The 16,098-nt window shown below is 39.7% G+C and overlaps 2 protein-coding genes across 3 annotated transcripts in view; one reads left to right on the top strand and one right to left on the bottom strand.

Moving 5' to 3' along the window:
- Positions 1 to 2,892, bottom strand: part of ikbkg (inhibitor of nuclear factor kappa B kinase regulatory subunit gamma) — a 55,782-nt gene extending 52,890 nt beyond the window's left edge. For both annotated transcript variants that reach the window (XM_061903076.1, XM_061903078.1), the window contains exon 1: positions 2,868 to 2,892. In XM_061903076.1, coding sequence (XP_061759060.1) covers positions 2,868 to 2,877 — 10 coding nt within the window. In that variant the 5' untranslated portion in view covers positions 2,878 to 2,892. The remainder of the gene's footprint in view (positions 1 to 2,867) is intronic.
- An 82-nt stretch (positions 2,893 to 2,974) lies between these two features.
- Positions 2,975 to 15,809, top strand: LOC133554384 (transmembrane emp24 domain-containing protein 4-like). Its single transcript, XM_061903081.1, has 5 exons — positions 2,975 to 3,174; positions 11,894 to 11,994; positions 12,081 to 12,206; positions 14,562 to 14,708; positions 14,784 to 15,809. Exons 1-5 carry the CDS (start codon positions 3,036 to 3,038, stop codon positions 14,931 to 14,933), a joined length of 663 nt encoding a protein of 220 aa, XP_061759065.1. The 5' UTR covers positions 2,975 to 3,035; the 3' UTR covers positions 14,934 to 15,809.
- Positions 15,810 to 16,098: the final 289 nt, after the last annotated feature.

The following is a 16,098-nucleotide window of genomic DNA, read 5'->3' as shown; positions in this document are numbered from 1 at the left end:
GACTACTTCATCTCTACAGATCTGTTTCATGAGGGGTTCCCTCAATCAAAATCTCCTGATGATTGAGGGAACCCCTCATGAAACAGATCTGTAGAGATGAAGTAGTCTTGTGATTTTTTTTCCCACACCTACATATTGCGCTCTACCACGGTATCGAGCACTATTCTCCGGATAATCCAATCAAGACATATATATATATATATATATCCATCCATTTTCTACCGCTTAATCCCTTTTGGGGTCGCGGGGGGCGCTGGTGCCTATCTCAGCTACAATCGGGCGGAAGGCGGGGTACACCCTGGACAAGTCGCCACCTCATCGCAGGGCCAACACAGATAGACAGACAACATTCACACTCACATTCAAACACTAGGGCCAATTTAGTGTTGCCAATCAACCTATATATATATATATATATATATATATATATATATATATATATATATATATATATATATATTCAATTCAACACAATTCTCTATTCAAAAACGATTTTTTCCCAGATTTAAAAGGATTCTCTATTCATTCATATTTCAGCAGGATCTGCCCCAGTCTGCTGACATGCAAGCAGAGTAGTAGATTTTTGAAAAACGCTTTTATATTTGTAAAGGACAATGTTTTATCAAGTGATTGCAATAATGTACATTTGTTTTAACTATTAAACGAACCAAAAATATGACTTCTTTTATCTTTGTGAAAACATTGGACACAGTGTGTTGTCAAGCTTATGAGATGTGATGCAAGTGTAAGCCACTGTGACACTATTGTTCATTTTTTTTATTGAAAAAAAATCGATTTTGAATCGAATCGTGGGACACCCAAAGATTCGCAGCCCTAATATATATATATATATATATATATATATATATATATATATATATATATATATATATATATATATATATATATATACATACACACAGCCCGGCCTCCGACCAAATTGTTCCAACCCGATGCGGTCCCCGAGTCAAAATGTTTGGGGATTCCTGTTCTAAAGCCAGATGTGGCTCTTTTGATGACTGCATCTGGCTCTCAGATACATCTTAGCTGAAATTCCTAATACTCTAAGTAATGAATAATTCCACTGGTAATCACAGTGTTAAAAATAGTGAAGTGAATTATATTTATATAGCGCCTTTCTCGAGTGACTCAAAGCTCTTTACATAGTGAAACCCAATATCTAAGTTACATTTAAATCAGTGTGGGTAGCACTGGGAGCAGGTGGGTAAAGTGTCTTGCCCAAAGACACAACGGCAGTGACTAGGATGGCTGAGGAGGGAATCGAACCTGGAACCCTCAAGTTGCTGGCACGGCCACTCTACCAGCCGAGCTATGCCGCCCCCCACATTCTTAAACAATTAATAGAAAAAGGCCTGAGAATTATATTTTAATGCGGATATACATTCGCATTGCACTAATTTAGCGAAAGAAACAGCGGGAAAAAATGAACAAGGAATTAAAACAATTTATAAAAAAATCACCGGACAATGGTTGGATTAACATGTCACTATGACTGGAAATAATTATTATTACCGTTAAAGCATTGCTCTCTGTCATACACATTTTAAAAAGGAACAAGTATTGTTAGAAAATGAAAAACACCACCTTGCAACAGGACATCTTGGATAACAGGTGCAAGATATGTCGCCTGTTAAAATAACGTTCGAAATATAAAACATTCTTAAGCATTTTAATCCATCCATCCATCCATTTTCTACCGTACCTGTTCAAGAAGTCGCATCAATGGTAAGAAGTATTTTATTTATTGTTGGCTATAGAATAAAAATGTTATAAAAAAAAAATACCTATTATACTCTAAAAATGTTGGTCTTACTTAAAAAAATGCATGCATTTAGTTGTATTCAGTGTTAAAAAATATTATATGGCTCTCACGGTAATACACTTTAGAATATTTGGCTTCCATGGCTCTCTCAGTCGCCATGCGATGAGTTTGCGACTTGTCCAGGGTGTATGCCGCCTTCCGCCCGATTGTAGCTGAGACAAGCACCAGCACCCGCGACCCCAAAGGGAATAAGCGGTGGTAAAATGGATGGATGGATGGGCTCTCTCAGCCAAAAGTGTTCCCGACCCCTGCTATATACCAGTGGTTCTCAACCTTTTTTCAGTGATGTACCCCCTGTGAACGTTTTTTTTTATTCAAAACTCCCTAATCAGAGCAAAGCATTTTTGGTTGAAAAAAAAGAGATAAAGAAGTAAAATACAGCACTGTGTCATCCGTTTCTGATTTATTAAACTGTATAACAGTGCAAAATATAGCTAATTTTTAGCGGTCTTTCTTGAAATATTTGGAAAAAAAAGATAAAATAACTAAAAACTTATTGAAAAATAAACAAGTGATTCAATTATAAATAAAGATTTCAACACATAGAAGTAATCATCAACTTAAAAGTGCCCTCTTTGGGGATTGTAATAAAGATCCATATGGATTCACGAACTTCATTCTAAACATTTCTTCACAAAAAAAATTATCTTTAACATCAATATTTATGGAACATGTCCACAAAAAATCTAGCAGTCAACACTGAATATTGCATTGTTGCATTTCTTTTCACAGTTTATGAACTTACATTCATATTTTGTTGAAGTATTATTCAATAAATATACTGTATGTATAAATGGTTTTTGAAATGTTGCTATTTTTAGAATATTTAAAAAAACAAATCTCGTACCCCTTGGCATACCTTCAAGAACCCACAGGGGTACGCGTACCTACATTTGAGAACCACTGCTCTATATTAATGATGTCAGCATAATAACCCAGATTTACCGTTCTTAGGTGCGCATTGGTATGTTAACACGTTCATAATGTTGTTTAAACAAAATATTACAATTGTTTTGAATCTTACTGCTTCCCATCGACTTTGATGCAGATCGACAGACAAAACTCGGGGCGAAATTAAATGGCGCTTTAGGAAATCCCCCTTCCTTCTTCCGCATTTGGGCGATGACGTCACAGAGCTCCAACGACGCCCCTTGCTTTCGGCTAACGTGTGCAAGCGAGCGGAGGAGGCTTCATGATGCCGACCGTCACTACAGCCGGAGTTATTTTGATGGCAGTTTGTATTTATCCAAGTTACGCCCTCTACTTCCACATAGGAGAGACAGAGAAAAAATGCTTCATTGAAGAAATCCCAGACGAGACCATGGTCATCGGTAAGACGTTGCTGACAGTTAGCTTAAGGAAGCTAGTTAGCATTGTACCTGCTTGTGACTACCGGAAGTGGGTTTAAAGGCCTACTGAAATGAGATTTTCTTATTTAAACTGGGATAGCAGGTCCATTCTATGTGTCAAACTTGATCATTTCGCGATATTGCCATATTTTTGCTGAAATGATTTAGTAGAGAATATCGACAATAAAGTTTGCAACTTTTGGTCGCTAACAGAAAAGCCTTGCCCTTACCGGAAGTCGCAGACGATGACGTCACCCGTTGAGAACTCCTCACATCCTCACATTGTTTTTTAATGGGAGCTGTCATGCCAAATTTCTTCTCCCTACAAAAACCTGCCCCCCCACCCCATTTACTTCCGGGGTCATGATTAATACAGACGTTTTGTTAACGCTATATTATAAAAACATTTAAAAAAACAATTTACAAACACAAACTACGGGATGACATTAGAGGAAACGTCATCCCATAGCTTGTGTTTGTACATTTTTTTTAATTTTTTTTATAATATAATGTTAACAAAACGTCTGTATTTTTATAATATAGCGTTATATTTTTATAATATAGCGTTATATTTTTATAATATAGCGTTATATTTTTATAATATAGCGTTAACAAAACGTCTGTATTAATCATGACCCCGGAAGTAAATGGGGGGGGGAAGGTTTTTGTAGGGGGATAGAAATTTGTCGTGACAGAGCCTCCAACAAAAAGAGCTATTCGGACCGAGAATACGACAATTTCCCCATTAATTTGATGGAGGATGAAAGATTTGTGTTTGAGGATATTGATAGCGACGGACTACAACAAAAAAAAAAAATCAAGTTAAAAAAAAAAAACGTGGTTGCATTGGGACGGATTCAGATGTTTTTAGACACATTTTCTAGGATAATTCTGGGAAATCCCTGATCTTTCTATTGTGTTGCTAGTGTTTTAGTGATTTTAATTGTACCTGATAGTCAGAAGGGTATATCCACGGGTGTCTTGAGGCCGGTGTCTGATGGAAGTCGACAGCAGCTGTTTGGACGGCACAAATTCAGCTGATCTCCGGTAAGTGGCGACTTTTTACCACAATTTTCTCACCGAAAACTGCTGGTTGACATTTGCTAGGGATCCATGTTCGCTTGACCACTCGGATCCATAGTAAAGCTTCACCTCCGGGAATTTTAAACAAGGAATCACGGTGTGTTTGTGTGGCTAAAGGCTAAAGCTTCCCAACTCCATCTTTCTACTGTGACTTCTCCATTATTAATTGAACAAATTGCAAAAGATTCAGCAACACAGATGTCCAAAATACTGTGTAATTATGTGGTTAAAGCAGACGACTTTTAGCTGTGTGTGTGTGCAGCGCTCATACTTCCTAAAAACCTGTGACGTCTTGAGTTCATCATTCTGCGACGTTTTCAACAAGAAACTCCCGGGAAATTTAAAAGTGCAATTTAGTAAACTAAAAAAGCTGCAATGTTTATATTTCATCATTGATATATAAACTATCAGACTGCGTGGTTGGTAATAGTGGGTTTCAGTAGGCCTTTAAAGATAGGCTAGATTTTTATTTACCCCACATAAATAAGGCTTCAGTGCGGTCTCAAGGAAATAGTAGCTACCTGTTCCATGACATTTCCTTCTAGACATCTGGGTCATTAATCGGTTGTATTTGAAGTATATATTAAATTTAAATGTGATTTTTTATTCGCCTGCTCAGAATGTAAGTTTAGGGTAGGACTGGGCGACATGGCCTTTTTTTTAATAGCAGGATACATTATATATCTCTGGATTATTTGCCTTAGCCTTGAATGAACACTTGATGCATATAAATAATCACAGCAGTATGATGATGCTATGTGTCTACATTAAAACCTTCTTCTTCATACTGCATTAAAGGCCTACTGAAACCCACTACTACCGACTACGCAGTCTGATAGAGTATATATCAATGATGAAATATTAACATTGCAACACATGCCAATACGGCCGGTTTAGTTGACTAAATTACAATTTTCAATTTCCCACAGAGTTTCCTCTTGAAAACGTCACGGAATGATGCCTTGTTTGTGACGTTATTGGTTGGAGGGGACATATTAGCCAGCACCACTTACGGCTAAAAGTCGTCTCTTTTCATCGCGCGATTACGTAGTATTTTGGAAAACTGTGTTTCTGAATCTTTTGCAATTTGTTCAATTAATAATGGGAAAGTCAAAGTAGAAAGATGGAGGTGGGAAGCTTTAGCCTTTAGCCACACAAACACACAGTGTTTCCTTGTTTAAAATTCCCGGAGGTGAAGCTTTACTATTGATCAGAGCGGTCAAACAAACATGGATCCCGACCAAATGTCAACCGGCAGTTTTCGGTGAGAAAATTGTGGTAAAAAGTTGCCTCTTACCGGAGATCAGCTGAGCTTGTGCCGTCCATAATGCTGCCGTCGACTTCCATCAGACACCCGTGGATATACCCTTCTGACTATCAAGTACTATTAAAATCACTAAAACACTAGCAACACAATAGAAAGATCAGGGATTTCCCAGAATTATCCTAGAAAATGTGTCTAAAAACATCTGAATCCGTCCCAATGCAACCATGTTTTTTTTTTTTTAACTTGATTTTTTATTTTTTATTTTTTTATTAATCCGTCGCTATCAATATCCTCAAACACAAATCTTTCATCCTCGCTCAAATTAATGGGGAAATTGTCGTTTTCTCGGTCCGAATAGCACTTTTTGTTGGAGGCTCCCATTAAAATCAATGTGAATATGTGAGGAGCCCCCACACGTGTGACGTCATAGCCTGCGACTTCCGGTAAAGGCAGTGCTTTTTTGTCAGCACCAAAAGTTGCGAACTTTATCGTCGATGTTCTCTACTATATCCTTTCAGCAAAAATATGGCAATATCGCGAAATGATCAAGTATGACACATAGAATGGACCTGCTATCCCTGTTTAAATAGGAAAATCTCACTTCAGTAGGCCTTTAAAACCTGCTCACCCCTGCGCTTACCAAAGGCATGCGGTAAAAGTAAGCATGCGCTAATTAATTTAAAACCTCTTCTGACTCCTGCGCCTAAAAAAAGGCATGCAGTAAAAATTTGAGTATGATGTAAGGATACCATCATTAAAAGCACATTTAATAAAAAAAATAAAAAAAACGTTATTATGGTCTTACCTTTAGGTAACGCATATGTCAAATACATACATACATTTGTGGAGACTATGGCTCTTGCCTTTCTATTTACTCTTTGCGCACTTCCTATTCACGTGACCGCTCTAGTCCAATCAGCTGTAGTTGTATGTCGGTAGCAGGAAGTGACTGTTATGCTCTTGCTCTTGCTATTTACTCTTTGGGAACTCATCACGTGACAAGGGAGTTCCCACGCCGCCAACTCCAGCCGGCAGTGCCTGTCTGGTATATTAATAAAAACATAGCTACTTACTGTTCTTTTTAGCATACCGGTAGTCAATAGCTTGGACCTTAAATCCTACCGAATAGCTCTTAATCTTCTTCCCTTTATGCGATTTCAAATTACCGGTATAGAAATCAGCCTCCTCCATTTTGAAAATGATGACAGGGAAAGTGTCACTCGTGACGTCACAAGTTTGACCAGGCTGTAATACTAAGCATGCGCTAATTATTTTGCAAAGCAAGTTTGACCCGGCAGTAATTCAAGGCAGGCACATACTATATGCCCTGCGGCAATTCAAGGAAATACGGTATGCTCATTTAAAACTTTCATGCAGAGAGGGAAATCACAACTAAGTCAATTGACCAGAACTGTATTTTATTAAACAGTTATTAAGCAATCGCACAATCATTCATGTAATTTCAAAAGAGAAATTGCAAGATTGTCAGAGATATTTTAAAACAAGCTATTAGTGCTCTTTTGTGTACGATGTCACTAAGATGACATATCAAAACAACACTTAAAAAAAGGCCTACTGAAATGAGATTTTCTTATTTAAACGGGGATAGCAGGTCCCTTCTATGTGTCATACTTGATCATTTCGCGATATTGCCATATTTTTGCTGAAAGGATTTAGTAGAGAACATCGACGATAAAGTTTGAAACTTTTGGTGCTGATAAAAAAGCCTTGCCTTTACCGGAAGTCACAGACAATGATGTCACAAGGGGGAGGGCTCCTCACGTCCTCACATTGTTTATAATGGGAGCCTCCAGCAGCAAGACCTATTCGGACCGAGAAAACGCCAATTTCCCCATTCATTTGAGCGAGGATGAAAGATTTTTGGATGATGATATTGATAGCGAAGGACTAGAAATAATAAAATAAAATAAAAATTAAGTTTAAAAAAAAAGCGATTGCAATTGGACGGATTCAGATGTTTTTAGACACATTTACTTGGATAATTCTGGGAAATCCCTTACCTTTCTATTGTGTTGCTAGTGTTTTAGTGAGATTAAACAGTACCTGATAGTCGGAGGGGTGTGTCTTGAGGCCAGTCTCTGAGGGAAGTCGACGGCAGCTGCATGGACGGTGCAAGCTCAGCTGATCTCCGGTAAGAGGCGACTTTTTACCACAATTTTCTCACCAAAACCTGCCGGTTGACAAGTGGTCGGGAAACATGTTCGCTTAACCGCTCTGATCCATAGTAAAGCTTCATCTCCGGGAATTTTAAACAAGGAATCACCGTGTGTTTGTGTGGCTAAAGGCTAAAGCTTCCCACCTCCATCTTTCTACTTTGACTTCTCCATTATTAATTGAACAAATTGCAAAAGATTCAGCAACACAGATGTCCAGAATACTGTTTCATTGCGCGATGAAAAGAGACGACTTTTAGCCGCAAATGGTGCTGCGCTAATATGTCCTCTACAGTCCGTGACGTCACGCGCACGTGTCATCATTTTTAACAAGAAACTCCGCGGGAAATTTAAAATTGTAATTTAGTAAACTAAACTGGCCGTATTGGCATGTGTTGCAATGTTAATATTTCATCATTGATATCAGACTGCGTGGTCGGTAGTAGTGGGTTTCAGTAGGCCTTTAAAGTGCACTTTTTGTACAGAACCCCACTACAATAGTTAAAAACAAATAAAGTGCACTTGTGCATGATGTCACACAAAATATTTCAATAAGTGTCACCTAAAAATGAGCTGCATATCAAATAGTATATGTCCTATGTTCAACATGTTCCCGCTTGAAGCCAAACCACCGCCAGACGATGAACCCCGTGCTGTTTTTCTTGGGAATTAATTTTTCCTCCATTTTTCACCAGATTCGCACCTTCTCTCTTTCGTATTCCCACTCGCAACACGCCGTTAGCATCACAGCTAATGTTACCCATGCCGCTACCTCTCTGCTCGGGGAGGGCGTGTGACGTTGCACGTGTGACGTATGTAAGAAGGTGCGCTTGTTTTAAGTGTCTGTGTGAAGGAGAGGCAAGAAAGGGGAAGAAACGCATGCAGTTTTAATGCCCGCAGCTAAAAGCGACTGCGTGAGAACGTATACTCGAATATCACGAAATAGTCATTTTCTATATCGCACAGAGACAAACCCCCGATATATTGAGTTTATCAATATATCGCCCAGCCCTCGTTTAGGGGTTCCGGTTTGGTGGGCGCAGGATTAGGTCTCCTGCTTTTTGCAGATGATGTGGTCCTGGTGGCTTCATCTGGCCGGGATCTCCAGCTCTCACTGGATCGGTTCGCAGCCGAGTGTGAAGCGACTCGGATGAGAATCAGCATCTCCAAGTCCGAGTCCATGGTTCTCGCCTGGAAAGGGTGTGGCGTCTTCAGCAATGTGGACGCTGTATCAATCCGTTGTGGTGAAGAAGGAGCTGAGCCGGAAGGCAAAGCTCTCAATTTACCGGTCGATCTACGTTCCCATCCTCACCTGTGGTCATGAGCTTAGGGTTATGACCGAAAGGACAAGATCACGGGTAACAGCCGTCAAAATGATCTTCCTCAAACGAGTGGCGGGGCTCTCCCTTAGAGATAGAATGAGAAGCTCTGACATCCGGGAGGAGCTCAAAGTAAAGCCGCTGCTCCTCCACATCAAGAGGAGCCAGATGAGGTGGTTCGGGCATCTGGTCAGGATGCCAACCGAACGCCTCCCTAGGGAGGTGTTTAGGGCACGTCCAATCGGTATGAGGGCACGGGGAAGACCCAGGACACGTTGGGAAGACTATGTCTCTAGGCTGGCCTGGGAACGCCTCGGGATCCCCCGGGAAGAGCTGGACAAAATGGCTGTGGAGAGGAAAGTCTGGGCTTCCCTGCTTTGGCTGCTGCCCCAGCGACCCGACCCCGGATAAGTGGAAGAAGATGGATGGATGGAAGAATGTAAAATGTTGTAATCATCGACCTTTGATCAAACCTCCACAAATCCTGGTTTATTAATCAAATAGTTTCATAGTTAGATCATAAAAACCTGTTAACGACCTTCTAATTATGTCTCATAACATTATGAGAGCCCTCTAGATATGGAATCACATCCACACAGTCACCTTCACACATTCTTAAGTCAATATCGTCATTGCTGGCTGAGGCTGAGCCAATCAGTGGCCACAATACTGAACAGGGCGCTCTGATTGGTTTGGTCTCTTCTAAAGGCTAATACTACTGTTGTGTTGACATTTTTAGCTCATTTACACATTGTTATTAGAGTTTGTACAGCCCTTACCTCTTGGGGTGACTGTGTTGACCAGTTTGACATGTGCAAATGATTGAATGTCCAGTACTGTAGTTTTGAGTTTGGATATGACAATCCGTTTATTTTATGCTATCCAAATTAAAACAAATGTAGGCTATATAACATAAAATACGCTGACCTTGAGTCGGCACATTGTCACGGCTCGACACGACATGGTCGAAAACTGTTTGTCCTCATGCAATCGCCCGGAGTGTTCCCAGCTGAACCCAATTAAAGGAAGCCACCATGGCAACCTCACCATAGCAACAAACCTATCCCTGTCACCACTTCATGGTTTTTAACAGGAAGTGGGCGGAGCAATCTGCCAAAAAAAGAAAAAAAAAACATGAACTGAGGCCAGCAATCAATTAGATAAAGTAAATAAATAAAAATATAAGCAAATAATGAAGTTTGGCTCCAACAGAGATGTCTAATAATATCGGCCTGCTGATATTATCGGCTGATAAATGCTTTAAAATGTAATATCGGAAATTATCGGCATCTGTTTCAAAATTATCGTTATCTGCTTTAAAAAAGTACAATTTATTACTTTTTAAAACTCCGCTTTGTACACGGACGTAGGGAAAAGAAAAAACCGCCAATAGACCTATGCGTGCCGGCCCAGTCACATAATATTTACAGCTTTTCACACACACAAGTGAATGCAAAGCATACTTGATCAACGACCATAGAGGTCACACTGAGGGTGGCCGTATAAACAACTTTAACACTGTTACAAATATGCGCCACACTGTGAATCCACACCAAACAAGAATGACAAACACATTTCGGGAGAACATCCGCACCGTAACACAACATAAACACAACAGAACAAATACCCGGATTCCCTTGCAGCACTAACTCTTCCGGGACGCTACAATATACACCCCCGCCCCCTTCAACGTCCTCATGCTCTCTCAGGGAGTGCATGTCCCAAATTCCAAGCTGCTGTTTTGAGGCACGTTAAAAAAAAAAGCACTTTGTAACTTCAATAATAATTATGGCAATGCCATGTTGGCATTTTTTTCCATAACTTGAGTTAATTTATTTTGGAAAACCTTGTTACATTGTTTAATTCATCCAGCGGGGCATCACAACAAAATTAAACATAATAATGTGTTGATTCCACGACTGTATATATTGCTATCGCTAATTAAGAGTTGGACAATATCGGATATTGTCAAAAAAGCCATTATCAGACATCCCTAATTGTTATGCTTGAAAATACTTAATTTATGCCAAATGTGTTGTGGGGTATGCATTAAAACAAGGGTCTTCAACAGTTTCCTGGCCAAACTGATGGATGGTGGTGGGGACGCCCTACTAATATATCCTGTCTAAAATTGTAATTGTGCTAAAGGTACCTTGTTGTTGTGCATTACTAAGATATTCAAATAATTTAGTAGAGCACCGCTAATTGCTAGTTGCTAATTGGCACCCTAATCGTGAGCTGGCGATTAGAGCTCTATTCGGTTGCTATTTTAAATGCTAACATGAATTTGGTAATTATATGTCATGTTTTTATTTTAAAACTGCAAGGTACAGTGAGTGGGGTGGCTATGTCACTGCTATTCATTCCTAAACTCCACTTATGTGTGCTGGATCATTGTTAATGTGTATTTAAAGACATTTGTGGAAAAATTGCGTGGGGAATATAAAAATACATATCAGAAAAAAGTTGACATCTGCCGTAAGAAATGCTAAATCAATTTGATGTGGTGAGGGTTGACTGGCTAGAAATGTGGCAGGTAGAGATAAATTGGTAACATATGGTTGTAATAACAATATATATTTTCAACATTCTGACTCGGCTCAGTGCAGTTTGACACTGTGGCTCTGTGTTCTGTGTTTTCCCAGGATGTTACATCGTGTTTGAGTCACAACATAGTACAAACTAGTTGCAGTAAATATATTGTAATAATAACACAGCAAAATGAAAAAACAAAAATGAGATTGAACTTTTTAAAGTGTTTTCTCACTAGAAAAGTCTTATTACACCTCGTCTTTGTGGAAGTCTCACAAAGTCTGTGTATCCATCCGTTGACTGAATGACTTGTGTCATATTTACAGGAAAGTACAAAACTCAGTTGTGGGACAAACAGACCAATTCTTTTCTCCCGTCGACCCCTGGTCTTGGAATGCATGTTGAAATCAAGGATCCTGATGCAAAGGTGTGTACGGAATGGGGAAAATAAGAGGTGTGAAGCCGACACACACACAGAAAATCTCGAGATTTGATTTTCTCCGACCTTTTCAGGTCATCCTGTCCCGTCAGTATGGATCTGATGGCCGCTTCACCTTCACATCCCATACTCCTGGAGAACACCAGATTTGTCTGCACTCCAACTCTACCAAGATGGCTCTGTTTGCTGGAGGGAAACTGGTAGGACCCCAGTGCTAGTTTCGGGTTACTCTGATAAAGCAAGACTTTGCATTTCCTGAACGGCTTAAACAATTCATGCTGGAAAAACGAGACTAAGGATGTAGTGATCACTGTCTGGTACTTATAAATATCACAGTACAACTACTGACACTTACTATTACTGTTTTAAATTAGAATGATCTTAAACACTTTGACATACTCCCAAAGCGGATATGCTGCTCAAATCGTGGTAATTGCTAGCTAGCTTAAATGCTTACGGGAATGCAAAGCATATGAATGTATTTCCCCATTACAAATGTCATACCCTGATCTAAACCCGTACAAGCACATTACTGTCCGTGCAACTAAGATATTCAGTTGTGTACATTGACAGGAAGATCCATACATGGACGTTTCTACAACAGGAAGTGCACCCCCATCTAAACATTTACAAATGACAACAGAAGAACAAAACAAATTGAAATATGTCTTTTAGTAAGCCAAAATATAGAAGTACATTGTTTGTTTATTTAAAGATTGCAGTCTATAATTACTTTTGAGCACATTTAACAATACCATGATAATACAAATGACCATGATATGAAGTGTTTATACTGTTGGTATTGTACATATACACTCTGGCTTAGTTTCAGGTTTTATTACTAAATTTGGAGGTGTTGAAATCGCTAATGCTAAACAGTCGTGTGTATATGGCGAATCCAATATATTTTAGCATCAAGCGAGCGCATTTTGAAAAGCGGAGTCTCACTTTTAAAGGGGAACATTATCACCAAACCTATGCAAGCGTCAATTTATGCCTTGATGTTGCAGAAAAAAGACCATGTATTTTTTTAACTGATTTCCGAACTCTAAATGGGTGAATTTTGGCAAATTAAACGCCTTTCTGTTTATCGGTCTTTTAGCGATGACGTCAGAACGTGACGTCACCGAGGGAACACACCCGCCATATTCATTTTCACATTACAAACACCGGGTCTCAGCTCTGTTATTTTCCATTTTTTCGACCATTTTTTGGAACCTTGGAGACATCATGCCTCGTCAGTGTGTTGTCGGAGGGTGTAACAACACTAACAGGGAGGGATTCAAGTTGCACCACTGGCAAGAAATCTGCCGCCAGACCCCCATTGAATTTGCCAGAGTGTCTGCACATTTTACCGGCGATGCTAAGGCAGACATGGCACAGAGATGTATGGATAATCTTCAGATGCATTTGCAACGATTAAGTCAACGAAATCACAAAGGTGAGTTTTGTTGATGTTGTTGACTTATGTGCTAATCAGACATATTTGGTCACGGCATGACTGCCAGCTAATCGATGCTAACATGTTATTTACGCTAGCTGTATGTACATTTGAAACTAGATACGCACATTTAATGTGAAACAAACACTTACCAATCGACGGATTTAAGTGGCTCCAGTGTCACAAGATGCGAAAGTCCTGATCGTTTACTCCGCACATTTTACCGGCGATGCTAATAAGGCAGCCATGCTATGGGTCACTTCATTGGGTACACCCACGCTATGGACGAATAGCGTCAATAGCTATTCGCTCAATAGCTTCAATTTCTTCTTCAAATTCGTTTTCGCTATCTGCCTCCATACTCCGACCATCTGTTTCAATACATGCGCAATCTGTTGAATCGCTTACGCCCCTGAAATCCGAGTCTGAATCCGAGCTAATGTCGCTATATCTTGCTGTGGTAACCGCCATGTTGTTTGTATTGGCAGCCCTGTATGACGTCACAGGGAAATGGATAGTGGTTTCGAAGATAGCGAAAATAAGGCACTTTAAAGCTTTATTTAGGTATATTCCGGGACCGGTAAAATTTTGAAAAAAACTTCCAAAAATACAACAAGCCACTGGGAACTGATTTTTATTGTTTTTAACCCTTTTGAAATTGTGATAATGTTCCCCTTTAAACATTTTCTAGCAAACACGTTTGCTGGTATGGAAAATTACACTTCGTGAAGGTGGTTTTACTCCAAAATATGCCTGTTTGCACGCCAAGTGATTGAGTCGTCACGTGCAACAAATATGTTGAAATAGTGTACCGTTTGATTTTACGGTAATTGGTATGGAATTTTGTGTAGGTAGGGAATTAGTCATCCCTATTCCCAGGTTGGCCATATTTGTGGTTGCTTTTTTAGCCTCCTTGCAGGAAAGTTGCAGCAGATGCTAATAGAATGTAGACTACCCGGTACTAAGGAGCAGAGGTATTATTAGAAGTATTATTCAACATGTATGGGTTTAGTCCTAATGTGAGCACTCACAGTGAGAAATATGTAATTTTTCCATAGTAAACGTACAATTAATGAAAGTACACTAAAGTAAATGTGTGTTTGCTACGTCGCAGAGAGTGCACCTGGATATTCAGGTCGGGGAACATACCAACAACTACCCTGAAATTGCCGCCAAGGACAAGCTGACTGAGTTGCAGCTGCGTGCCAGGCAGCTCCTGGATCAGGTGGAGCAGATTCAAAAGGAGCAGAATTACCAGCGGGTGAGTAAACACTTCAACTGTACCTATTTGTTTGTATTTCTGGCTGCCCAGCGGCGTAACATTGTCCTTGCGTAGTATCGAGAGGAGCGCTTCCGTATGACCAGCGAGAGCACCAACCAACGCGTCCTCTGGTGGTCCATCGCCCAGACGCTCATCCTCATTATCACTGGCATATGGCAGATGAAACACCTCAAGGGCTTCTTTGAAGCCAAGAAACTGGTTTAGCCGGAGCGGCGTCCGGGACCAACAGACACCTTTGGAGACAGACCTGAATGACTGGAACAGAGAATTGTCCCCCCACCCCCTCCCTCACCTTACCGTGCAAGAATTCAGGTGGAGACTTTTTGTCGGCCATGGATGATGAAGGTACTTTTCCATCTTGGGCCTTACTTGCTACGCGGTACTTTTGACATCCCAGTCGCCTTGCTCTTTTGTTTGCCTGGCAGCTTTTTGTTTCACCGCAACAATGACCTGCTGTTGTTTTCTAACTTGTAACCATCAGCTTCATCGTCCTATGTCCCTTATTTAGACTTTGCATGAACACTAAAAGATTGATCATGAGTTTTGATCATAGTATTGAACATTTAATTGTTGTGTACATTTACACATCAGAGACCTGTCACACTCGCACACATTCTTTTGTGTGTTCTTCAAGTATTTTATAGATATCCTTAAGAGATCATCAATATTGATGCATAGAAACACATTTAATCATTTTTTTTTCCAGAATACTTTTGTGCCCTTGTTAAATTGCTTTATTATAGCCATCCTTCATTTACTTAGTGTTCATGTGTGTTTTTATTTGATGGGGGCATTAAATAGGTTGTATAATGTCTGCACATTGTAGAAAGTTAGTTTGTAGACTTTGTTGTTGTCAAACTTATTTATTATTGTAATGTGACAAGCTATTCTGCATACAATCAATCCAGGCTGGACTGTATTTTAATAATAAGTCACGAGTGTATGGGTTTTTTGAGTTTGAGGTTTTAATTTGAATTGATTTTTCTGTTTATTGCCCAGTTCTTGAGATTCTATCCTGTCAGGCATTGTCTTCATGAAGAAATCTTTAGTTGCCATAAAATGTTCCAGCATTGAAGTCAAGTGGCTGTCACGTCTCTGCACTTGGTAAAGATTCGGTACTAACGTCATTTACGGCCCGCAGCAAAACAAAACATAATTCTGAAAATACTATTAAAAAACAAAAAAAATGTTGAATAAAAGATCATACGGGTGAAATACAATGTTAACTAATACCAGAAAGCTGCCTTGCAGGCTTTTCTTTACTTTAAAGCAGTGGTCCCCAACCTTTTTTTATCCGCGGACTGGTCAACGATTAATAATTTGTCCCGCGGCCCGGGGGGGTGTCCTTTTTTTTCATTTTTTTTTTTCT

The sequence above is a fragment of the Nerophis ophidion genome, linkage group LG06, assembly GCF_033978795.1.
Source record: "Nerophis ophidion isolate RoL-2023_Sa linkage group LG06, RoL_Noph_v1.0, whole genome shotgun sequence".
Classification (NCBI taxonomy): domain Eukaryota; kingdom Metazoa; phylum Chordata; class Actinopteri; order Syngnathiformes; family Syngnathidae; genus Nerophis; species Nerophis ophidion.
This window is presented reverse-complemented; position numbering and strand designations above follow the sequence as displayed.

Bases quoted from the DNA above. Each gene is read 5' to 3' on its own strand.
- LOC133554384 (XM_061903081.1), top strand. From the start codon at position 3,036: ATGATGCCGACCGTCACTACAGCCGGAGTTATTTTGATGGCAGTTTGT. The intron at 3,175-11,893 runs GTAAGACGTTGC...TCATATTTACAG, and splicing joins AGACGAGACCATGGTCATCG to GAAAGTACAAAACTCAGTTG. The intron at 14,709-14,783 runs GTGAGTAAACAC...GTCCTTGCGTAG, and splicing joins AGGAGCAGAATTACCAGCGG to TATCGAGAGGAGCGCTTCCG.